The 25405-nt window shown below is 45.9% G+C and overlaps 1 protein-coding gene across 1 annotated transcript in view; it reads left to right on the top strand.

The window, feature by feature from the left end:
* The window catches only part of LOC138287520 (V-type proton ATPase 116 kDa subunit a 4-like), a 237330-nt gene that overhangs the window by 161455 nt on the left and 50470 nt on the right, over positions 1-25405 (top strand). Inside the window, exons 16-19 of the mRNA XM_069227986.1 lie at positions 10388-10604; positions 12111-12218; positions 15747-15872; positions 19801-19918. Of these exons, the coding sequence (XP_069084087.1) occupies positions 10388-10604; positions 12111-12218; positions 15747-15872; positions 19801-19918 (569 nt within the window). The remainder of the gene's footprint in view (positions 1-10387; positions 10605-12110; positions 12219-15746; positions 15873-19800; positions 19919-25405) is intronic.

The following is a 25405-nucleotide window of genomic DNA, read 5'->3' as shown; positions in this document are numbered from 1 at the left end:
GCAAAAGGCAGGCCTCACTATCAAGGCTTCAAAGTGCCAGATAGGGCAGGGTAAGGTGGTTTATCTGGGACACCTTGTTGGTGGGGAACAGATTGCACCACTTCAAGGGAAAATCCAAACTATTATTGATTGGATTCCCCCTACCACTCAGACTCAGGTGAGAGCCTTCCTAGGCCTCACTGGGTATTACAGGAGGTTCATTAAGAACTATGGCTCCATTGCAGCCCCTCTTAATGACCTCACATCCAAGAAAATGCCTAAAAAGGTATTATGGACAGCAAACTGTCAGAAAGCTTTTGAGGAGCTGAAGCAGGCCATGTGCTCTGCACCTGTCCTGAAAAGCCCTTGTTACTCTAAAAAATTCTATGTCCAAACTGATGCATCTGAATTAGGAGTAGGGGCAGTCCTATCACAACTTAATTCTGAGGGCCAGGATCAACCTGTTGCTTTTATTAGTAGAAGGTTGACCCCTAGAGAAAAGCGTTGGTCTGCCATTGAGAGGGAGGCCTTTGCTGTGGTCTGGGCTCTGAAGAAGTTGAGGCCATACCTGTTTGGCACTCACTTCATTGTTCAGACAGACCACAAACCTCTACTTTGGCTAAAACAAATGAAAGGTGAAAATCCTAAATTGTTGAGGTGGTCCATATCCCTACAGGGAATGGACTATACAGTGGAACATAGACCTGGGAGTAGCCACTCCAATGCAGATGGACTCTCCAGATATTTCCACTTAGACAATGAAGACTCATCAGGTAATGGCTAGTCTTATTGTCCTTCGTTTGGGGGGGGGTTGTGTAGGAAAGTACCATCTTGCCTGGCATGTTACCCCCATTTTTCACTGTATATATGTTGTTTTAGTTGTATGTGTCACTGGGACCCTGGTAACCCAGGGCCCCAGTGCTCATAAGTGTGCCTGTATGTGTTACCTGTGTAGTGACTAACTGTCTCACTGAGGCTCTGCTAATCAGAACCTCAGTGGTTATGCTCTCTCATTGCTTTCCAAATTGTCACTGACAGGCTAGTGACCATTTTTACCAATTTACATTGGCTTACTGGAACACCCTTATAATCCCCTAGTATATGGTACTGAGGTACCCAGGGTATTGGGGTTCCAGGAGATCCCTATGGGCTGCAGCATTTCTTTTGCCACCCATAGGGAGCTCTGACAATTCTTACACAGGCCTGCCACTGCAGCCTGAGTGAAATAACGTCCACGTTATTTCACAGCCATTTTACACTGCACTTAAGTAACTTATAAGTCACCTATATGTCTAACCTTTACCTGGTAAAGGTTAGGTGCAAAGTTACTTAGTGTGGGGGCACCCTGGCACTAGCCAAAGTGCCCCCACATTGTTCAGAGCCAATTCACTGAACTTTGTGAGTGCGGGGACACCATTACACGCGTGCACTACATATAGGTCACTACCTATATGTAGCTTCACCATGGTAACTCCGAATATGGCCATGTAACATGTCTATGATCATGGAATTGCCCCCTCTATGCCATCCTGGCATTGTTGGTACAATTCCATGATCCCAGTGGTCTGTAGCACAGACCCTGGTACTGCCAGACTGCCCTTCCTGGGGTTTCTCTGCAGCTGCTGCTGCTGCCAACCCCTCAGACAGGCATCTGCCCTCCTGGGGTCCAGCCAGGCCTGGCCCAGGATGGCAGAACAAAGAACTTCCTCTGAGAGAGGGTGTGACACCCTCTCCCTTTGGAAAATGGTGTGAAGGCAGGGGAGGAGTAGCCTCCCCCAGCCTCTGGAAATGCTTTGTTGGGCACAGAGGTGCCCAATTCTGCATAAGCCAGTCTACACCGGTTCAGGGACCCCTTAGCCCCTGCTCTGGCGCGAAACTGGACAAAGGAAAGGGGAGTGACCACTCCCCTGACCTGCACCTCCCCTGGGAGGTGTCCAGAGCTCCTCCAGTGTGCTCCAGACCTCTGCCATCTTGGAAACAGAGGTGCTGCTGGCACACTGGACTGCTCTGAGTGGCCAGTGCCACCAGGTGACGTCAGAGACTCCTTGTGATAGGCTCCTTCAGGTGTTAGTAGCCTTTCCTCTCTCCTAGGTAGCCAAACCCTCTTTTCTGGCTATTTAGGGTCTCTGTCTCTGGGGAAACTTTAGATAACGAATGCATGAGCTCAGCCGAGTTCCTCTGCATCTCCCTCTTCACCTTCTGATAAGGAATCGACCGCTGACCGCGCTGGAAGCCTGCAAACCTGCAACATAGTAGCAAAGACGACTACTGCAACTCTGTAACGCTGATCCTGCCGCCTTCTCGACTGTTTTCCTGCTTGTGCATGCTGTGGGGGTAGTCTGCCTCCTCTCTGCACCAGAAGCTCCGAAGAAATCTCCCGTGGGTCGACGGAATCTTCCCCCTGCAACCGCAGGCACCAAAAAGCTGCATCTCCGGTCCCTTGGGTCTCCTCTCAGCACGACGAGCGAGGTCCCTCGAATCCAGCGACACCGTCCAAGTGACCCCCACAGTCCAGTGACTCTTCAGCCCAAGTTTGGTGGAGGTAAGTCCTTGCCTCACCTCGCTGGGCTGCATTGCTGGGAACCGCGACTTTGCAAGCTTCTCCGGCCCCTGTGCACTTCCGGCGGAAATCCTGTGTGCACAGCCAAGCCTGGGTCCACGGCACTCTAACCTGCATTGCACGACTTTCTAAGTTGGTCTCCGGCGACGTGGGACTCCTTTGTGCAACTTCGGCGAGCACCGTTTCACGCATCCTCGTAGTGCCTGTTTCTGGCACTTCTCCGGGTGCTACCTGCTTCAGTGAGGGCTCTTTGTCTTGCTCGACGTCCCCTCTCTCTGCAGGTCCAATTTGCGACCTTCTGGTCCCTCCTGGGCCCCAGCAGCGTCCAAAAACGCCAAACGCACGATTTGCGTGTAGCAAGGCTTGTTGGCGTCCATCCGGCGGGAAAACACTTCTGCACGACTCTCCAAGGCGTGGGGGATCCATCCTCCAAAGGGGAAGTCTCTAGCCCTTGTCGTTCCTGCAGTATTCACAGTTCTTCAGCCTAGTAAGAGCTTCTTTGCACCAACCGCTGGCATTTCTTGGGCATCTGCCCATCTCCGAGCTGCTTGTGACTTTTGGACTTGGTCCCCTTGTTCCACAGGTACCTTCAGACAGGAATCCATCGTTGTTGCATTGCTGATTTGTGTTTTCCTTGCATTCTCCCTCTAACACGACTATTTTGTCCTTAGGGGAACTTTGGTGCACTTTGCACTCACTTTTCAGGGTCTTGGGGAGGGTTATTTTTCTAACTCTCACTATTTTCTAATAGTCCCAGCGACCCTCTACAAGGTCACATAGGTTTGGGGTCCATTCGTGGTTCGCATTCCACTTCTGGAGTATATGGTTTGTGTTGCCCCTATCCCTATGTTTCCCCATTGCATCCTATTGTAACTATACATTGTTTGCACTGTTTTCTAAGACTATACTGCATATTTTTGCTATTGTGTATATATATCTTGTGTATATTTCCTATCCTCTCACTGAGGGTACACTCTGAGATACTTTGGCATATTGTCATAAAAATAAAGTACCTTTATTTTTAGTATAACTGTGTATTGTGTTTTCTTATGATATTGTGCATATGACACTAGGTGGTACTGTAGTAGCTTCACACGTCTCCTAGTTCAGCCTAAGCTGCTCTGCTAAGCTACCATTATCTATCAGCCTAAGCTGCTAGACACCCTATACACTAATAAGGGATAACTGGGCCTGGTGCAAGGTGCAAGTACCCCTTGGTACTCACTACAAGCCAGTCCAGCCTCCTACAATAGGGATCTCCTGGAACCCCAATACCCTGTGTACCTCAGTACCATATACTAGGGAATTATAAGAGTGTTCCAGTAAGCCAATGTAAATTGGTAAAAATGGTCACTAGCCTGTTAGTGACAATTTGGAAAGAAATGAGAGAGCATAACCACTGAGGTTCTGATTAGCAGAGCCTCAGTGAGACAGTTAGTCACTACACAGGTAACACATTCAGGCACACTTATGAGCACTGGGGTCCTGGGTTACCAGGGTCCCAGTGACACATACAACTAAAACAACATATATACAGTGAAAAATGGGGGTAACATGCCAGGCAAGATGGTACTTTCCTACACAACCCCCCCCCCCAAACGAAGGACAATAAGACTAGCCATGACCTGATGAGTCTTCATTGTCTAAGTGGAAATATCTGGAGAGTCCATCTGCATTGGAGTGGCTACTCCCAGGTCTATGTTCCACTGTATAGTCCATTCCCTGTAGGGATATGGACCACCTCAACAATTTAGGGTTTTCACCTTTCATTTGTTTTAGCCAAAGTAGAGGTTTGTGGTCTGTCTGAACAATGAAGTGAGTGCCAAACAGGTATGGCCTCAACTTCTTCAGAGCCCAGACCACAGCAAAGGCCTCCCTCTCAATGGCAGACCAACGCTTTTCTCTAGGGGTCAACCTCCTACTAATAAAAGCAACAGGTTGATCCTGGCCCTCAGAATTAAGTTGTGATAGGACTGCCCCTACTCCTAATTCAGATGCATCAGTTTGGACATAGAATTTTTTAGAGTAACAAGGGCTTTTCAGGACAGGTGCAGAGCACATGGCCTGCTTCAGCTCCTCAAAAGCTTTCTGACAGTTTGCTGTCCATAATACCTTTTTAGGCATTTTCTTGGATTTGAGGTCATTAAGAGGGGCTGCAATGGAGCCATAGTTCTTAATGAACCTCCTGTAATACCCAGTGAGGCCTAGGAAGGCTCTCACCTGAGTCTGAGTGGTAGGGGGAACCCAATCAATAATTGTTTGGATTTTCCCCTGAAGTGGTGCAATCTGTTCCCCACCAACAAGGTGTCCCAGATAAACCACCTTACCCTGCCCTATCTGGCACTTTGAAGCCTTGATAGTGAGGCCTGCCTTTTGCAGGGCCTCCAAAACTTTCCATAGGTGGACCAGGTGATCATCCCAGCTGGAGCTAAAGACAGCTATATCGTCCAAATATGCTGCACTGAAAGCTTCCAGCCCTTGCAGGACTGTGTTCACCAACCTCTGAAAAGTGGCAGGTGCATTTTTCAAACCAAAAGGCATTACAGTAAACTGGTAATGTCCTCCAATGGTTGAAAATGCAGTCTTAGGTTTAGCATCTTCTGACAATTTGATCTGCCAATACCCTGCAGTCAAGTCAAAAGTGCTTAGATACTTGGCAGATGCCAGTGTATCTATGAGCTCATCTGCCCTGGGTATAGGGTGAGCATCAGTTTTGGTTACCAAGTTGAGACCTCTATAGTCTACACAAAACCGCATTTCCTTCTTTCCATCTTTGGAATGGGGTTTTGGTACCAGTACCACAGGAGAAGCCCATGGACTGTCAGAGTGCTCAACCACTCCTAGTTCTAACATTTTCTGGACCTCTTGCTTTATGCAGTCCCTGACATGGTCAGGCTGCCTATAGATCTTACTTTTGACAGGCAAGCTGTCTCCAGTATCTATAGTGTGCTCACACCAAGAAGTGGTACCTGGCACAGTAGAGAAGAGTTCAGAGAATTGATCTAGGAGATTTATGCAATTGTCTTTCTGCTCAGCAGTAAGACAATCAGCCAAAACTACACCTTCCACCAGAGCATCTTGTTCTGTGGAAGAGAAGAGATCAGGTAGAGGATCACTGTCTTCTTCCTGTCCCTCATCAGTTGCCATGAGCAGGGTGAGATCAGCCCTGTCATAGTAGGGTTTCAGGCGGTTGACATGGAGCACCCTAAGGGGACTCCTGGCAGTGCCTAAGTCAACTAAATAGGTGACTTCTCCCTTCTTTTCAACAATTGTGTGGGGACCACTCCATTTATCTTGGAGTGCTCTTGGGGCCACAGGCTCCAAGACCCACACTTTCTGCCCTGGTTGGTACTGAACCAAAACAGCCTTCTGATCATGCCATTGCTTCTGGAGCTCTTGGCTGGCCTGAAGGTTTTTACTGGCCTTTTTCATGTACTCAGCCATCCTTGATCTGAGGCCAAGTACATAATCCACAATATCCTGCTTAGGAGCTTTTAAAGGTTGTTCCCAACCCTCCTTTACAAGTGTGAGTGGACCCCTAACAGGGTGTCCAAAAAGAAGTTCAAAGGGGCTGAAGCCCACTCCTTTCTGGGGCACCTCCCTGTAGGCAAAAAGGAGGCATGGTAGAAGGATATCCCATCTCCTGCGGAGTTTTTCAGGGAGACCCATAATCATGCCTTTGAGAGTTTTATTAAATCTCTCCACCAGTCCATTTGTTTGTGGATGATAGGGTGTTGTGAACTTGTAAGTTACACCACACTCCTTCCACATGGCCTTTAAGTATGCAGACATGAAATTGCTTCCCCTGTCTGATACTACTTCCTTTGGGAAGCCCACCCTGGAAATATTCCCAGGAGGGCCTTTGCCACTGCAGGTGCTGTAGTGGTCCTTAAAGGAATAGCTTCAGGATATCTTGTGGCATGGTCCACTACCACCAAGATAAATCTATTGCCTGCAGCAGTAGGAGGGTCAAGGGGGCCAACTATGTCAACCCCTACCCTTTCAAAGGGAACCCCAACCACAGGCAGTGGAATAAGGGGTGCCTTTGGGGTGCCACCTGTCTTGCCACTGGCTTGACAGGTTTCACAGGACTTACAAAATTCCTTTGTGTCCTCAGACATCCTAGGCCAATGAAACAATGGAACCAGTCTGTCCCAAGTTTTCATTTGACCCAGGTGCCCAGCTAGGGGAATGTCATGTGCCAGGGTTAGGAGGAACTTTCTGTACTCCTGAGGAATCACTAATCTCCTGGCAGCTCCAGGTTTAGGATCCCTATGCTCAGTGTACAAGAGGTTGTCCTCCCAGTAAACTCTGTGAGAGTCACTGACATCCCCATTAGCCTGTTTGACAGCTTGCTGTCTGAGACCCTCTAATGTGGGACAGGTTTGCTGTGCCACACTCAGCTCCTCTCTGGCAGGCCCCCCTTCACCCAAAAGCTCAGCAGTGTCTGCTTCCAGCTCCTCTGGTGTAGGTTCTGCACAGGGAGGGAATTCTTCTTCCTCAGAAGTAGAATCCACTGTAGAGGGAGGGATAGTAGGAAGTGGTTTGCTTCTACTAGCCCTAGCTTTAGGGAGGACTTGGTCCATTGTTCCAGGATCCAAGCTTCCCTGTCCTTTTTGCTTTTTTTGCCTGAGCCCTTGTCAAAGCAAAAATATGCCCTGGGATGCCCAGCATTGCTGCATGGGCCTCCAACTCCACATCTGACCAAGCTGATGTCTCCAAATCATTCCCTAATAGACAGTCTACAGGTAAATCTGAAGCTACCACAACTTTCTTTGGACCAGTAACCCCCCCCCAGTTGAGATTTACAACAGCCATGGGGTGGCTAAGTGTGTTGTTGTTAGCATCGGTTACTTGGTACTGGTGACCAGGTAGGTGTTGTTCAGGGTGGACCAGTTTCTCTATGACCATAGTCACACTGGCACCAGTGTCCCTGTAGGCCTGAACCTCAACACCATTTATTAGGGGTAGCTGCTTGTACTTATCCATATTAAGGGGACAAGCAACTAAGGTGGCTAAATCAATAGCCCCCTCAGAGACTAACACAGCCTCTGTGGCCTCCCTAACAAGGCCAACCCCAACTAAGTTACCAATAGTGAGCCCAGCTACTCCCTTGGATTGGCTATTAGTAGGTTTGCTCCCACCAAGACTGCTATTAGTAGGGACACTAGGTGTAGCAGTAGGGGTTGTAGTGGTAGGAGGCTTGGTGCCTTTCTTTGGACAATTGGGATCTGTTGTCCAATGGCCTTTTATTTTACATAAATAGCACCATGGTTTCTTTTCATTGTTCTGATTAAAAGAGGATTTGGGCCCACCCCCCCCACCAGAGTGTTTTTGTGGGCCTGATGAAGACTCATTTTTAGATTTGTCCCCACCCTTGTCAGAAGACTTACCATCCTTCTTTTTGTTGCCATCTTTGTCACCCCCTGTATGAACTTTTCTGTTCACCCTTGTTCTGACCCATTTGTCTGCCTTCTTTCCCAATTCTTGGGGAGAGGTCAGATCAGAGTCCACCAAGTACTGGTGCAACAAATCAGACACACAATTATTAAGAATATGCTCTCTCAGGATCAAGTTATACAGGCTGTCATAATCAGTAACTTTACTGCCATGTAACCACCCCTCCAAGGCCTTCACTGAATGGTCAATGAAATCAACCCAGTCTTGTGAAGACTCCTTTTTGGTCTCTCTGAACTTTATCCTGTATTGTTCAGTGGTTAAGCCATAACCATCCAGGAGTGCATTCTTAAGAACTTGGAAATTATTAGCATCATTTTCTTTCACAGTAAGGAGCCTATCCCTACCTTTTCCACTAAATGATAGCCATAGGATAGCAGCCCACTGCCTTTGAGGGACATCCTGTACAACACAGGCCCTCTCAAGTGCAGCAAACCACTTGTTAATGTCATCCCCCTCCTTGTAAGGGGGAACTATCTTGTGCAGATTCCTGGAATCATGCTCTTTTACAGGATGACTATGGGGAATACTGCTGCTGCCACCATGGGTTTCTAAACCCAGTTTCTGTCTCTCCTTCTCTACTTCTAAAGTCTGTCTATCCAAATCCAGCTGTTGCTTCTTGAGCTTCAGTCTGGTTTGTTCCACTCTCAATCTATTGAGCTCCCTTTCTAACAATCTGTCATCAGGGTGGGTGGGAGGGACATGCCTTGAAACAGAAGTATGGTGAGAATGGACAGAAGGAGACCTGTCCCTTACAGAAGCCACCCTAACAGCTTGGCTAACAGAAACATCACTACCAGTATGGTGAGAATAAATGCTTTTGCTATGATGTGAGACAACACTATTTATATGGTGTGGCTCATCATCATTACCAACTATGCTAGACTGTCTAGTAATGGGCAGGCTAGGAAGTTTCTTTCCTGAATCTTTTCCTGGGGGAGTCCCTGGGTCAGATTGAGAACCATTAGCTACTTTTTCAACAGATGGGGCACTTATGGCCTTATCCTGTACTCTAAGCATGTTAATTAACAGTTCTAAGGAAGGATTCTTCCCTACATTCAAACCTCTCTCTATGCAGAGACTCCTTGCTCCTTTCCAGCTAAGGTGATCATATGCAAGTTTGGACAGATCAACATTTTGGCCTGTGCCAGACATTTTTAGAGAGAGTTAAAGTGATAGTAAAAGATAAAAAGTTTGTCAGAGCTTTTAGAAAGACAGAGAAAAAAAACTTTTTAAACTTTTTAGAACTTTTTAGAAAGTTAGGAGTACTTTTCAGCACTTAGAAAAGAGTGAAAAGAGGAAATGCAATTGTTTTTGGCTATGTGTATATACACTGACCTTGTTTTGTATATTTTTCTCTTATGAAAAGTACAATGACAAGAGTGGTAAGTAGTCTCAAAGCACTTATCCCACCGCTGCACAACCAATGTAGGAGGCTGGACTGGCTTGTAGTGAGTACCAAGGGGTACTTGCACCTTGCACCAGGCCCAGTTATCCCTGATTAGTGTATAGGGTGTCTAGCAGCTTAGGCTGATAGATAATGGTAGCTTAGCAGAGCAGCTTAGGCTGAACTAGGAGACGTGTGAAGCTACTACAGTACCACAAGTGTCACTTGCACAATATCATAAGAAAACACAATACACAGTTATACTAAAAAGAAAGGTACTTTATTTTTATGACAATATGCCAAAGTATCTTAGAGTGTACCCTCAGTGAGAGGATAGGAAATATACACAAGATATATGTACACAATAGCAAAAATATGCAGTATAGTCTTAGAAAACAGTGCAAACAATGTATAGTTACAATAGGATGCAATGGGGACACATAGGGATAGGGGCAACACAAACCATATACTCCAAAAGTGGAATGCGAACCACGAATGGACCCCAAACCTATGTGACCTTGTAGAGGGTCGCTGGGACTATTAGAAAATAGTGAGAGTTAGAAAATTAGCCCTCCCCAAGACCCTGAAAAGTGAGTGCAAAGTGCACTAAAGTTCCCCAAAAGACAAAGAAGTCGTTATAGAGGAAAAATGCTGAATAGTATCGAAGGGAAAGACACAGTCAATAAGTGATGCAGTGATGCTTGTTTTAATATTAGCATTAGACTGTTATCACACCCTGCTATAGTGTTCTTTAAAGTGGTACCACTTCAGCTCTTTCTTAAATTAGAGCAGGGTCACGGAAGCTGCTATGGGGTATGAGGATGTTGTTCTAGATCGAAAGTGCTTAGATAGAGAAAGCCTGTTGCCTTATGTTTTTCTTTGTTTGCATTTCTTCATCTCCTGTCTGAAGGTGCCTTGGCTGTGGATATGATGACAGCTATCAGAGATAGTGAGCTTGTCAGCCAGATAAGTGATGACTTTAACACACATTAATGTCTTTCCAGCTACTTCAAGAGAACTATCAACATTGTCCTGCAGTTCATCCCCGAGATGATCTTCATTATCTGTCTCTTTGGGTACCTGGTCTTCATGATTATCTACAAGTGGTGCCAGTTTGATGTCCACAAGTCACAGTATGCTCCAAGCATCCTCATCCATTTCATCAACATGTTCCTTTTCAACTACAGCGACCCCACCAACGGCCCTCTATATCCGCACCAGGTAGGGCAGATTCCAGCGGAACCATCTACCTCCCCCTCTGCCTACATGAGGTAGGATAGCTGTCACTCCAACAAATACACAGTAGACCCAGGCAAAATCAACCACACAGTGCCAATAAACAGAACAGCACTTCATAGGCTTCCATTCATAATGCAGGCCACAGTTAACAATTCTGCAAATAGATCACTACTTTAGACACAAGTCTAGTATCTCGTGGCATCATCCATGGTATGAAATTCTGGCTAAAAAGGTGACTTCAATCTGTCCTTGGTCACAAAAGTCCCACTGCTTTGTGGAGAATTCTCGGCTTAGCATGTAACACGTCATTTCTATAGTCACAAAGAAAACACACCTCAACACCCTCCCCCTTTGCTCTAGACCCTGGGTGTCTGAATGTTTTATGAGTTTAAAAAACACAAAAAAGAAAATGACTATCGGTGGCTTTCATACACAAACTGAAAATACTATGTCACACCTACCATTTCATCAACTTTAAGGAATACAAAATCACCATTATGATCAAAACAAAACGGTAGTAATGTCCAGGGACTCAATGGTAACAGTGTAACACCATACTGATAAAACGTATTCATGCAACACTGTCTTGAACCACCTGCCATAATCAGACAAGTTAAAGTTAGACAATACCAGCACTGCAATAAGGAACTGATCACTGACTGCAAGGAGCAAATCTCTGGTCTTGACTCAAATTAGAGGAAGAGTCCACAATTCTTGTTCAGAAACATGTGCCCTGCCTGCGGATAACCAGCCAGCAGCAACACATCTATAGAGGTTTGTTACTAATGCACCAAAGACAAAATCAAATGTCAACCTGTATTCCAACACACACATATCCACACGCTGCAGATCTTTGGCAAGGCGGCAGTTCTCCTGGCACTTGGTCCCAGGCACCGGCATTGATCACGGCAAGAGCTCAGCAAGCAATTCAACCTAAAGTGCTTAAGAAATAACACAAAACCACCTATTGACAGGGGCTGCTCCTTCGCAATGGCATCCTAACTCTTTATCAGACAGGAGCCTGCAACAAGCATCTGAAGTATTTGCCAATGAGCAGTTCATGACACATCATAACATAAAATACCACGCATCACACATTCAAGTCTTCAATGGAGAGCAGCACAGATCCACGCATAACCTTACCACTGAGATTCACGGATCACACATCCTAGAGAAGCGCACACCACACTACAACAGGACATGTAATTAGCAGGCTTCACACTCATGTGAGTCAATCAAATGTTGTCTCACTTGCAGTGTCATTCTGCTGTGAGAAGACCCCTCACATCTTCACACAAACCCCAATGTAGGGGGATTAGTTCACAAAAAAGAAGCCCTTGTTCTCCTGAGAGAACCTGTCTGCCTCTACCGTTCAATCTCTAGTTCACTGAGGCCGAAGCATTCTCGTGGTCACTGCTGATGCTTTGTGTTTTATGGTCCTCTCTGTGTTGTTACCAACCCTCCATTCTGCTTCCATCCACCCTGCAGGAAGAAGTTCAAAGTTTCCTGGTGATCTTTGCTTTAATCGCCGTGCCCTGGATGCTGCTGATCAAACCATTCATCCTTCGAGCCAATCACCAGAAGGAACAGCGCATGGTAAGAGCAGCGGCTTATACTGCGCACAAGACACCCCTGATATCCGATGTGTCCTGGGACACATTTTCATTCACCAGTAGCTTGTGATCTGCGACACCAAAAAGATTTAACCATGGGAAGGGTAAGAATAAAAAAATACATGAGGTAAAGAAAGGAGGCTGTCTGTTCAGATGAAGGCCTGCATGAATGGGATGTTGGCTTCTCAGTAGAAGGAGGGGCGAAGGGGAGGAGTGTGACTGCACTTAGGGGTCAGGGGTGCATCAAGGGAGAGGGCCCCTACCTGAGTCCTGTATTATGGCACATGGGGACATGGCTGCCTCCCCCCTGGATCAGCCTGTCCTTCCCACTCAGAGTAGGCGCTAAGGGAGAACTTTAATCCTCATGGAAGTGGGATTCCATGCTTAACTTCACAGAGCATAAAACCGGCCGCTTGTTTGTTCCTTGGTGATTTATTTATAATTGTACACTCCACGCAGTACCAGTGTTTGCTTACAGGTGCTTCAGTGTACATACATCATTTCCCCAAAAGCTCTCCAGGGCGCAGGGCCTTGTTTACAGTTTGACAGAGTAGGAGAACCGCTGTGAATAGGCGGCCGCCCTGCTCCACTAAACCTGTGGTTCCCGTGACCAGTTTTGAATCGAAAGAAGTGGCAAGTTTACACGGGCGGAGCCTTCACTGGTTCTGTCAGCGTAAACCTCACATTGTGACCTGTCCACCAAAGGGCCGGCAGGGCACAGTGACCATCACCTGTCCTTATACATGAGACAGTTCCTCTCTTTCATGGATTGCAAACAAGGACATGGGAAATGGAGGCTATGCCGTACACTCAAGGATGGAGCGCACTGCCTGTCGGTCATTTATTTTTTAGGCAGAGAAAACAAGCTTGTGCGTTATGTGTTTATTTTGTAAGTACAAAAACGTCTGTGAAGTGGGTGCTTTAAACATGGCGCCCACCCACTCAACAAACCTTCAGTGCTGTGAAGGCAGCCACTCCAGCTCCTCTCACGCCATAGAGAGGCCTTGGCCTCCACCACCTGACAGGTCGACGGGCCACCTGTCAGGGACGAAATGATTTAATTGGAACGTTGGAATGTTGGGAGACAATGAAGTGATCCCAGACCTATAATGGCTGCTGTAAGCCCGGAGCTCCAACATTCCAATGTTAGTCTTCATGCTTCTCCCCTTTTATTTAGAACATTCTACCTTTAGTGGGTGAAATGTTCTAATATCCGTATAGCCCTTCTCCTCAGGCTATACTGGTTGTTGAAATGCCCTCTCCCTTGTTATAGGCCCAAGCCGCGGGTTCAAGGCCTTCAAACACGGTATAGTCCTCTGCGAAGGGCTATAAGGCTGTATTAATCTTTTTGACACAGAAGTTTTTTGGTGCAGAAATGAGAGGGATGGATTACTTCAAGTGGTGGTTTGGATGGGACCTCTCTAGATATCGTTTACGGTTGTTACTGATGATGCTTCAGTGCTAGTCATACATGTTCCAGAGTGCCAGATTAAATCAGGATATTTCCTGAAAACTGCACGAAAATTGGAGTCCAGCGGCAGAACTTCTCAAGCCATCCAGTAATGTCTCTCCTAACGTGTCCGGCATAGCTCTTGGACTTTGCTGTTACTTGCCTAAGGAACCACAGGCATAGGTCATACCATGTAGCTCAACAACTTTGCAAAGGCTAAAGTTCTCAACCCTCAGACTGTAACATATAATCAGAGAGGGAGGCATAAAAGATACCCACATTTCTCTTCTAGTGAATGCTGCTCTCCGCAGGCAAAGGCTGGTCAAGGCAGGTTCACGAATGGACTTTTTCCTATCACCAGGACATGCACAGAGGTGTCTGCAAATCACCTATTACTCCAAGGAATTCTATTAGTTGTCATAGTATTCAGAGTTTTTGTATGAAAACTGACATAGGGTATTGAATTATTTTACAAGCAACTCCATGCAAAATTCGGGGATTCACCTCTCTCGCTGATCAAGGTCCTTTCAAGGAGACTAAGAGAGGGAGGGATATCTCCAAGTGAGACCCACTTGGGGTTGCCTTTGTCAAGCCTCCTGTCTAACCTGGAAGAAAGTAACTTTGGAGAAGAAAGGAAGGTATTAGCTTCTGATTAGAGTGGTCCAGCTAGGAATCACGGTTACATAATCCTCCCAAGGTTCCTGCTCAAGCCAAGTATAGGATAAAGGGGAGGCAAAGAATGAGAAGTAAGAGGGAGGAAGTCTGTGTACGTGACCAATGATCCTTGTTTTCACATACCCAAAAACAAGACAAAACACACCCACAAACAAGACAAAACGCACCCACAAACAAGACAAAACACACCCACAAACAAGACATAACACACCCACAAACAAGACAAAACACACCCACAAACAAGACGTAACACACCGACAAACAAGAAAAAACACACCCACAAACAAGACATAACACACCCACAAACAAGAAAAAACACACCCACAAACAAGACATAACACACCCACAAACAAGAAAAAACACACCCACAAACAAGACAAAACACACAAAAGGTCACTTTCTTTAATCTCAAAGCCACTTAGCAGATGATAAATATCACAACGTGGTGAATACTGGGATCCCCTCATGCAGCCAATTAGTATCACTGTATACATTAGAAAGGAAGAGTTTAGGATAAATGTATTTCTTCCTCCGTTAGGTGGGAAAACCTCACAACCGAAATGATAAAAACATGTATTCCTTCACCACATGATTCATGAGACTAGAATAGAAAGACATGAGAAGTTGAAACATCATTGGAACATCACCCCTCAATCACGCTGCAGCCACCCCGAGGGTCTGGCTGGTCTCACCCATTGTCTCCACTGTCTTTGCTGGTCAAATAAATATCGGCAGATAGAATCATCATTAAGGAGCATTGAGACCTCAAGAATGCAAGCAGGGCAGCAAGATTATCTAACTGCTGTGTAGAAGGTTCACCTACTGTGGTGAATTACATGAAACTACCACCTAAAGTTACCTTCCCTTTGGCTTTCAACCAGACCCTTCTGTGAGTACTCCAGGCTCTGTAGCAGCTTCATTGAGGATGTAATTTGTGACGTCATGTTTGAGGTCATGAGCAGTGTATTGAGGGAGGCAGGGGTGTGTTGTTCACAGTAGTTGCCAAATTCACTGCTTTTAAGATTTAGCATCCTAACCACTCCATTTTATCAGATGGAGTTTTTATCTAAAACTCTGTACATTTTATTTCTTTATATTAAACATCATGTTGGGCCCAATTTTGATGTCGGCAGAGGGAAATACTCTGTCACTATTGTGAAGGATTGCTGTATTACGATCCCATTTTATCCTATGGGGATCATAATAAGGGGGCAGGATATCTGTCACATTTGTGGCGCAGTATTCCCTCTGCCGACATCCAAATCAGGCCCTTTGTTTTCCGAGTTAAAAAGCACAATTTACCAATCACAATCTTTTTCAGTCAAAGACTAAAAATAGGTTAACATTTACATTTGAAGTGAATATCCATCTTTCTTTCTGTGACAGATACAGTCTCCACCTGATACTGAGGTAACTTCAGAGCATGACGAAGGTGAAGTGGTGCAGTCCAACCATGCTAAACCTGCCAGACAAGAAGATCACGGTGGTGGCCACGGAGACCATGAAGGAGAGGTATGAAAAAGCAAAGAAAGATCACAGATCGTCCAGAAGAGGAATAGTCTTTTGGGACAAAGAGGAATGTTTCCTTTATCTTCAGCTAATGTTCAAGATACATAGAAGGGTGAATGGGTGTGCGTTGACATGCATAAATGGTTGGGTTGGGTTAGATTTGTGTCATGTCTTATTCACCTCTTCTCTGGTGGGTAAGTACTGGTTGCTGGGAAAAGATGGGACATCAAAAACATCCACCAGACATGACGCCTCCTTCCAACTCTGTGACGCAAAAGAGGACTGAGCGGTTGTGCTCTGGTGATTGGGTCTAAATTCAGCAGTGCGAAGAGCAGCCATTAGCGTTACAGTGAAAGTAGATTGTAGGGTTTGCAGTCTGGGTAGCCTTTCTGAAGAGCAAGGGTTTCTTTGCAGAGTCTTCAGGTAGTATAGGGAAGAGATTTGGAGATAGACCTCTCTACTAAATAGGCCCTGAGAGTAGGTGAATAGGTAACAGTGTGTCATCCGTATAATTGTCTTCAATATGAATTGGTATTAAGGTAGTCACAGAGTCGAGGGCTTGTCGCGAGGGATCATGCCAGTGTTCCTTCTCTGCTTCTCTAGCCATGGACCCGGATGAACAAGGCTGAGGCCAGAAGACACCAAAGCCACTTGTGCCATAGAATAGCATATGCAAAGGTTCACATGAAAACAGAGGCGAAGGTGAACTGTGCATATCAGCAGTGGCTGCCACAAATCTCAAGGGGGTGGGATAAATATATATTTTTTAAAACCTCCTTCTCTTCTCTTCGGGTGCCCAAACATTCCCTGGGACAGCAGCACAGGCTACCCGGCAATCTTGGTGCTGCTCTCATGTTAAACCTAGCATGAGAGCAGAAACAGGATTGGTCTGAGCGGCTTGGTCTGCTGCTCAGACAGCACGCTGGAACCTGTGCAGTTTCTACAACCCGGTTGTGTAACACAGTGAGGTTGGAGAAACCTAAGTGCGCATGTGTGTTAAGCCTGCCGGAGATGGCCGGCCAAATACACATGCGCACTTAGGCCCATATTTATACTTTTTTAGCGCTGCATTTGCGCCGCTTTTTGACGCAAAAACGGTGCAAACTTACAAAATACAATTGTATTTTGCAAGTTTGCGCTGCTTTTGAGTCAAAAAATGACGCAAATGCAGCGCTAAAAAAGTATAAATATGGGCCTTAGTGCACAGGCTCCACTTCCACCCAACTCTCCCCCTCCCATGGCCTAGCCCTGCACCTCCCATATAAAATAAAATGATAATGAAATATCGTTTTATTTTACAGGAGCCGCCCCTGGTGCATCTGTAGTAATGTTGTAATCCTGGCTCACACGAATGTGGCTGCCAGTGCCAGGCAATGTTAGAGGGAGCCTACTTTCAGCATGTGCGAAGTTGATCGCTCGAGGTGTGTGAGGTGCTCTGTTGCCATCTATAATAATAATCGTAATAATAATAGTAACTATAATAATAGCAATCTTATTTGTATTATGCTCTTGATACCACATGACTGCTGTTTCCAAGCGCTGTAAATAACAGTATTTCACACGTTATGGTGGGTGTGAGGAGTCGTCGGATGCCTCACATGGGCCCAGCAGCTCTACGTGTCCAGCAAAGTAGCCCAGAAGCATTTGTATGCTCGTCTGCTATCGGCAACCTTCCAGTACACAGTCTATGATGTGAATAATTAAATCAACTATGATTAAGGCAACAAATTGAAAACCAAACAAGTTAAACAATAGAATATTTCAATTATCTATAATAATTTACATGCACGACCATTAAGGACCTCCCTTAAAGTATGGCGATGGCCCTCCAGGTAATGGATGGCTTCCCTTCATCCTTGTGGCATCAGACCATCAGGCCACCCACCACACTCACAGAACCTTGCTATGGTAGCTGGGGATCATTTTGCTGGAAATGCTTTGGCATGACTGAATGCTGCAGGGCTGGCATGTTGTGAGAGCCTGCTCAACATGTTTTATAGTTCTCGAAGCAAGACACAAAGAGAGGGGTTTTGTTTCTGAGAGACAAACCCACACTGGTCAAGGTGTACAGGACAGTTGCTCCTTGCTTAGAAGGACTTTGCTAATTTACCTGCTGAGGTCCAATATTTTTTTGCCTGGGCAGGGAAAACCCGCCATGGGATTGTCATCCTGAATAGGCTGGCCTCCTGATGCTTCAAAAGTGGGTGCCATGTGGCATATAGGGCACCACCAATGATTGTGCTCTAGATCCACTGATGCTTTGTCTGTGGTTTTCCAACCACTGAATAGCGCGAGGGAACTGCAGTTTGGCAAAGTGGTATCCAGGGCGATGTATGACAGAACATCTGTTCTGCCAACCCCTAAATGACATCAAATGTCACTTCCAGTACTCTAGCTGGAGTGCAACTGAGAGATTGAACCCCTAAATGACATCAAATGTCACTTCCAGTACTCTAGCTGGAGTGCAACTGAGAGATTGTTTGTTCATATTTCAGAGCAATTTAACCCTTTCCTGATAGTGTACATCTTACACTGCTTTGATAACTGACAAGCACCAGGCTAAGTAGTTAAAACCACTAGAAAACAAGGCTAACTTACAATATGTATATTCGACTAAAATGGCTTGTAATTTCAAAAATGTAATATATCTTTTTTAGATCTACATATCTCTTGTACCCAAGGAGTGAGATCCATTCCTTTTACTGCAATTTTGGTACAACCCAGCAGATTAAATAAATGTCTATTATTGTCTTGCCATAGAACAAGTCCTATAAAACAGGCATTTATAGCAATAACTTTTTGACATTTTGTTTATTGTGGTACCATTCAGAATATAAGTATTCAGTCACAGGGAGATCTTTAAAGATGAGGAATGTTGTTGGAAGGGTAAGAATTGATCATAGTAATGCCAGGAGAGGGCGATTTCTATGGAATGGTGGTGTATTTGGAAGGAAAAGCATTCACAGCAGATGCAGAATTTTGGGTAAGAGAGGTGGTCTTAGAGGATGAAGTTATTTAGGAGAGCAGGACACTCTCGAAAATTAGGTTGTACCCTGATAGAATATACATAATTTGGAAATGAAGCTATTTGGGGAAGAAGGGTCTCCCTGAAAGGAAAATCACTTCTAGATGAAGCAGTATTGTGAGAGAGTCTTGCTGTGGAAGGTGTAGCATTCACAGGAAATTGACATTTCCGGTGATGGGAGGTGTTAATTTAAGAAGGAGCTTTTGCCTGGAATGGAAAGTTCTTGAAAGGCAGATGTTATTGGAAGGAGGTGCATTTTTTAGGGGGTAGTATTTTCTGTGGAAAGATGGTACTGTTGAAAGCAGAAGCATTCTCCAGACAAGGAGGTCTGAGGACAGAAGGCATAGCCTGGCCAGAGAAACACTCTCATGGGATGAAGTGTTCTTGGCAGTGAGAGTCCCTATTGAATGAGGATTGGTCTATGGGAAGGGATGTTCTAGGGATGGAGTGTGTTATAGGAAGGAAGAGCATCTCCTTGCAAAAGGGAGCTTGGTGATTAAGGGCCTTGTTAAAGCAGAAGTATTCCCAAGTGATAAAGTGGAAAGTAGGATATCCTTGGAAGAGGGAGCATTCTCAGGAGATGGAGATTTGTTAACAAAATATGCGTATGAGGAGGGTAATCAGTCTTCAGCGATGAAATGTTCTTGAGGAAAAGGGGATTTTAACGCTGAATCAGATATCCCAATCTAGAGGTGTCTTTGGAAGAACATTTTTGAAGCATTTTAAATGTAGAATGACACTCATGAGTAGAAGTGCTTAAGCAGATAATGAGAGATGAACTATTAAATAAGTATGGCTGATAGACTGTGATTCTACAAGATTCCAACCCTAGATCATCATAATTTCTTTTTGATGTGGAATTTACCAATGTACTCAAGTTACATATTTTGTAATCCTATTTTTCAGTTCAACTTTGGAGACATATTTGTGCATCAGTGCATCCACACCATAGAATACTGCCTGGGCTGTATATCCAACACTGCCTCCTATCTCCGGCTGTGGGCCCTCAGCTTGGCCCATGCACGTGAGTAACATCTTTGTATCATACAAACATAGTGGCGTGTGACTGGGAGAAGTGTACTTATCTTCATGTGTTCAAAGTACCCTTTCTATCTGTTATACACAACATTGGCCATTCTGACATATTACATGTACCTCTGTCTTCCTGGTACTTCTGTCCTAGTGATTTTTTTATTTATTCAACAATTCTGGATCTGCTGCTGCAGCCGAGTTGACATTTTATATTGTGTTATGTTTTATAAATATATTGCTTACTACCGCTAGTGAAATGATATAGTACTTGTGCCTATGGGTAGCCTGCCACACAGTTTAGGGTGTGTGTGGTTGGGAGGATGCATACTTAGTGTTCAGGCTACAAGGGAAGTGTTTCCATGTTGTGCGTATTACTGAAGTGGGGGTATCATGTTATGGGATGCAGCTCTTAGCAGTGCAGCAAATGACAGGAGTGTGAGGGATAGACACCCGATTTATGTTTTGAGATACACTCATAGCGTTAGTTAGCTCGCAGGTCCCTTTTTATGGTCTTCTTAAGAAGTGCAGCTGTCACCAGAAAATTATGCGAGCATCACTACGAATGGGCTTTTGCTTCACCCACATGTTGGGAGCCAGGAGTACTTGTTTCAAATGGGCAGAAGTTGTGTACTTCCACACAAAAGTGCTTGGCCTACACATAACTGTGATCATTTTTTTATTTATCCAGCTGCCTAAGGTTGAACTTTCAAGGGCACACACATGGCACTGAAATGCTATCAAAGTGTCTCAGTTAGATAATCTATGTTGTTTTTATCTGGCAGCAGACAGATTGGAGGAGAGCAGTCATTAACCTGCATGGAATTTTAGTACTGGCTTGAATGTGCAACTGTCACCAAACCTTTTTACCTACGCCAATATTATTCTACAGGTATTTGCTTACACCAAAATACATATCTGTTCCCATGTTATTTACTTCACAGTACCATACATCATTCCTTTAAAGCCAGACCTATTGGCATTGCCAATGCTTGTTGGTAGTTATAGGCATTATAAGAGAGATTCAGCCCTGATTTGGTAATGGTTGCTGCATTAAGGTCGACCATCCCGTTATCTTATGAGCCTGAACAAGTATTCGGAGGAGGAAAGGGAATGTCAAGGATCTGCCAAGATGCACTGTGATAAACCATCTACTGTGATCATCATGGTAATGAGATAAGTGAAGGTCAGATAATACAGCTAGTGGGACTTGCAGTGTCAGAATAATTTAGAGTCCTGTGCTAGGCAGCATTGTTTGGCAGGTCTTTTCATAGTATCCCTAGTTTGTAGTTTGCATGCCAGAAGGGGGTTCGTGTCCTGGGGTGCTCATCCAGTTTGAGAGAGTTAGTTGAAGACTGAAGTTGTTATCTAATGATTTATGAGGTTCCAGAGTATTCGGTTGGCGTCTGAGATTGCTTATTGTGGAACAGCCAGGCTTTCATTTCTCTCTTGAGCTTTATGGCTCTCATTAAGACCAACCTTTTAATTCCGATGGGGCAGTTGCTGCTGTTTCCAGTCCCATCAGCAGTATGAGATCAGTGAGAACAATTAAACAGATGCTGATCCAACTTCAGGTTATTAGTTTCAATGAAGTTGGTGGGTTGTGAAAAGAATGTTTTTTCAAATAGTTTAACTGGGACTTGTCTATTGCATATTGTCCTGTAGCTTTCTGGGTTGGTCGGGTTGAGGGTTTTAGCTCTAGGGGAAATTAACTTAGCCAAGTGCTTTCTTTGGAATGTTTGTAGGAAGCTGGCTCTCTATATAGTGCACTAAAATGAAGTACACTGTGCAGAGAATCCAATGGATCTCCAGTTGGCTTTGCAGAGGCAAAAGTAGATAGGACTAATGCTCTATGTGTGGTAGTGTGGGCGAGAAGTTAGGCTTATTGTTAGAAATGGAGTCTCTAGTTGGCAGTCGGTTTGCATCCTGTCCAAGTAGGGACCCTCACTCTAGTCAGGATAAGGGAGATACCTGCTCAGATAATCCCTGCTCACCCCCTTGGTAGCTTGGCACAAGCAGTCAGGCTTATCTCAGAAGCAATGTGTAATGCATTTGCACATAACATACAGTAACACAGTGAAAACACTACAAAAGAACACCACACCAGTTTTAGAAAAATAGCCAATAGTTATCTATATAAAACAAGACCAAAACGAGAAAAATCCAACATACAGTGTTAAAGTTATGAATTTTGTAAGATTTAACTTAAAGATAGAAGTCAATAGCTCCACCTGGGACTATCACAGCGTTGTGATCAACAAAACAAACAGTTCAGGCCGGCCGTGGCGTTGCGGGCCAGCTACGGTGTCGGGAAGACCCGCAAATAGTACCTTTGGATTTGCAGGGCATTGTAATCCTTGCTTGGTGTTGCGGTGTCGGTTCTGGAGTCGGTGTGGGGGTTATTGAGCCCTTGAAGTCACGCGCGTTGCGGATCGAACTCCGGGCTGATGAAGTCAGGAGCAGTGGCGTGGATGGCGTTGGGGCTGCGGTGTGAAGTGGGAAGATGCAACGTGTGGTGCCCACAGGTCACGGTGCAGGCAGCGGCTCGGTGACAGCGTCCAATGGTATCTGTGAGACCAGGGCTGCGGTGTGAAGCAGGCGGTGTGACGGGCGGTGTCACCAGGTCACGATGCAGGCAGCGGCATCGTTGTTGAAGCGATATCATCTGTAGGCCCAAGTCGGCAGTGCAGCACAGGACAGGCTCCGTGCGGCGTCCAGGGGTCATGGTGCAGACAGGGACATCTGTTGACGACACTGGAGTCGATGGTGCTGGCATCGGTGGACCGTGGCTGCGCTGCGGGATGGGATGGAGCTTCATGTTCCTCACAAGTGGTGTCTGTAGGAGGCTGGCCTGGCTTGTAGTAGGTACCAAAAGGTACTTACACCTTGTGGCAGGTCCAGTTATCCCTTATTAGTATAATAGTGGTGTTTCTAGCAGCTTAAGGCTGATAGAAGGTAGCTATGGCAAAGCAGCTTAGGCTGAACTAGGAGACATGCAAAGCTCCTACTATACCACTTATATCATATACACAATATCATAAGAAAACACAATACACAGATTTACTAAAAATAAAGGTACTTTAGTTTTATGACAATATGCCACAGGTATCTCAGTTAGTACCCTCAGTAAGAAGGGAAGTAATATACACAAGTTATATGTACATAAACCCAAAACGGGTAAGTAAGAGTCAGAAAAGTAATGCAAACAGTGTAGAATTACAATAGGTTGCAAAAGGTGAACATAGGTCTAGGGGCAACACAAACCATATACTCCCAAAGTGGAATGCGAATCACGAATGGACCCCAGACTTATGGGGGCTTGTAGAGGGTCACTGGGACTGTAAGAAAACAGTCAAGGTGTCCAAGATACCCCACCCCAAGACCCTGAAAAGTAGAAGTAAAGTACACCTACTACCCCAAAAGGACACAATAGTCGTGATAGGGGAATTTTGCAAGAACAACAAACACCAGCAAGGCACTGAAGGTGGATTCCTGGACCCGAGGACCTGCAAAGCAAGGAGACCAAGTCCAAGAGTCGCGATAGTGTCGGGGGGGGGGGGGGGGGGCAGGAGTCCAGGAAACCCCAGATGAAGGTGCAAGTAAGCTGCCTCCGGATGGAAGAAGCTTGGAATTCTGCAAGAACGAAGAGGACTAAGAACTTTTACTTTGGATGGAAGATGTCCCACGTTGCGAAGAAGGTTGCAGAAGTGTTCCCACGCAGAAATACCGCAAACAAGCCTTGTTAGCTGCAATGGTCACGGTAGAGGTTTTTGGGTGCTGCTGGGGACCAGGAAGGACCAGGATGTCGCCTCTTGGAGGAGGAGACAGAGGGGGCGCTCAGCAACTCAGCGAGCCCCCACAAAAGCAGGGAGCACCCGCAGAAGTACCCGATCAAGCACTTGGAAGATTTGTGAACCGGAGCACCAACAGTCGAGAAAGCCGGCAGGATGAGGCTCTACAATGTTGCTGGTAGTCGTCTTGCTACTTTGTTGCGGTTTTTCAGGCGTCCTGGAGCAGTCAGCGGTCGATCCTTGGTAGAAGTCGAAGAGGGAGATGCAGAGGAACTCTGGTGAGCTTTTGAATTCGTTATCTGAAGAATTCCCCAGAGGAGAGACCCTAAATAGCCAGAAAAGGAGGTTTGGCTACCAAGAAAGGAGGATTGGCTACCAAGAAAGGTAAGAGCCTATCAGAGGGGGTCTCTGATGTCACCTGCTGGCACTGGCCACTCAGAGCAGTCCAGTGTGCCCCCAACACCTCTGTTTCCAAGATGGCAGAGGTCTGGGACACACTGGAGGAGCTCTGGGCACCTCCCCTGGGAGGTACTGATCAGGGGAGTGGTCACTCCCCTTTCCTTTGTCCAGTTTCGCGCCAGAGTAGGGCTGGGGGATCCCTGAACCGGTGTAGACTGGCTTATGCAGAGATGGGCGACATCTGTGCCCATCCAAGCATTTCCAGAGGCTGGGGGAGGCTACTCCTCCCCAGCCCTTCACACCTATTTCCAAAGGGAGAGGGTGTAACACCCTCTCTCAGAGGAAATCCTTTGTTCTGCCTTCCTGGGCCAGGGCTGCCTGGACCCCAGGAGGGCAGAATCCTGTCTGAGGGGTTGGCAGCAGCAGCAGCTGCAGTGGAAACCCCGGAAAGGCAGTTTGGCAGTACCCGGGTTCTGTGCTAGAGACCCGGGGGATCATGGAATTGTCCCCCCAATACCAGAATTGGGTCATGGTGCAGACAGGGACATCTGTTGACGACACTGGAGTCAATGGTTCTGGCATAGGTGGAATGGTATTGGGGTGACAATTCCATGATCTTAGACATGTTACATGGCCATGTCCGGAGTTACCATTGTGACGCTATACATAGGTAGTGACCTATGTATAGTGCACGCGTGTAATGGTGTCCCCGCACTCACAAAGTTCGGGGAATTTGCCCTGAACGATGTGGAGGCACCTTGGCTAGTGCCAGGGTGCCCACACACTAAGTAACTTGGCACCCAACCTTCACTAAGTGAAGGTTAGTCATATAGATGACTTATAACTTACTTATGTGCAGTGAAAAATGGCTGTGAAATAACGTGGACGTTATTTCACTCAGTCTGCAGTGGCAGGCCTGTGTAAGAATTGTCTGAGCTCCCTCTGGGTGGCAAAAGAAATACTGCAGCCCATAGGGATCTCCTGGAACCCCAATACCCTGGGTACCTCAGTACCATATACAAGGGAATTATATGTGTGTACCAGTGTGCCAATGAGAATTGGTAAATTTAGTCACTAGCCTGCAGTGACAAATTTAGAAAGCAGAGAGAGCATAAACACTGAGGTTCTGGTGAGCAGAGCCTCAGTGATACAGTTAGGCACCACACAGGGAACACATAGAGGCCACAAACTTATGAGCACTGGGGTCCTGGCTAGCAGGATCCCAGTGACACATAACAAACACACTGACAACATAGGGTTTTCACTATGAGCACTGGGCCCTGGCTAGCAAG

This window comes from Pleurodeles waltl, chromosome 4_1 (assembly GCF_031143425.1).
Source record: "Pleurodeles waltl isolate 20211129_DDA chromosome 4_1, aPleWal1.hap1.20221129, whole genome shotgun sequence".
NCBI classification, from domain to species: domain Eukaryota; kingdom Metazoa; phylum Chordata; class Amphibia; order Caudata; family Salamandridae; genus Pleurodeles; species Pleurodeles waltl.
Note: the sequence above shows the minus strand (reverse complement) of the source record. Positions and strands in the feature narration are given on the sequence as shown.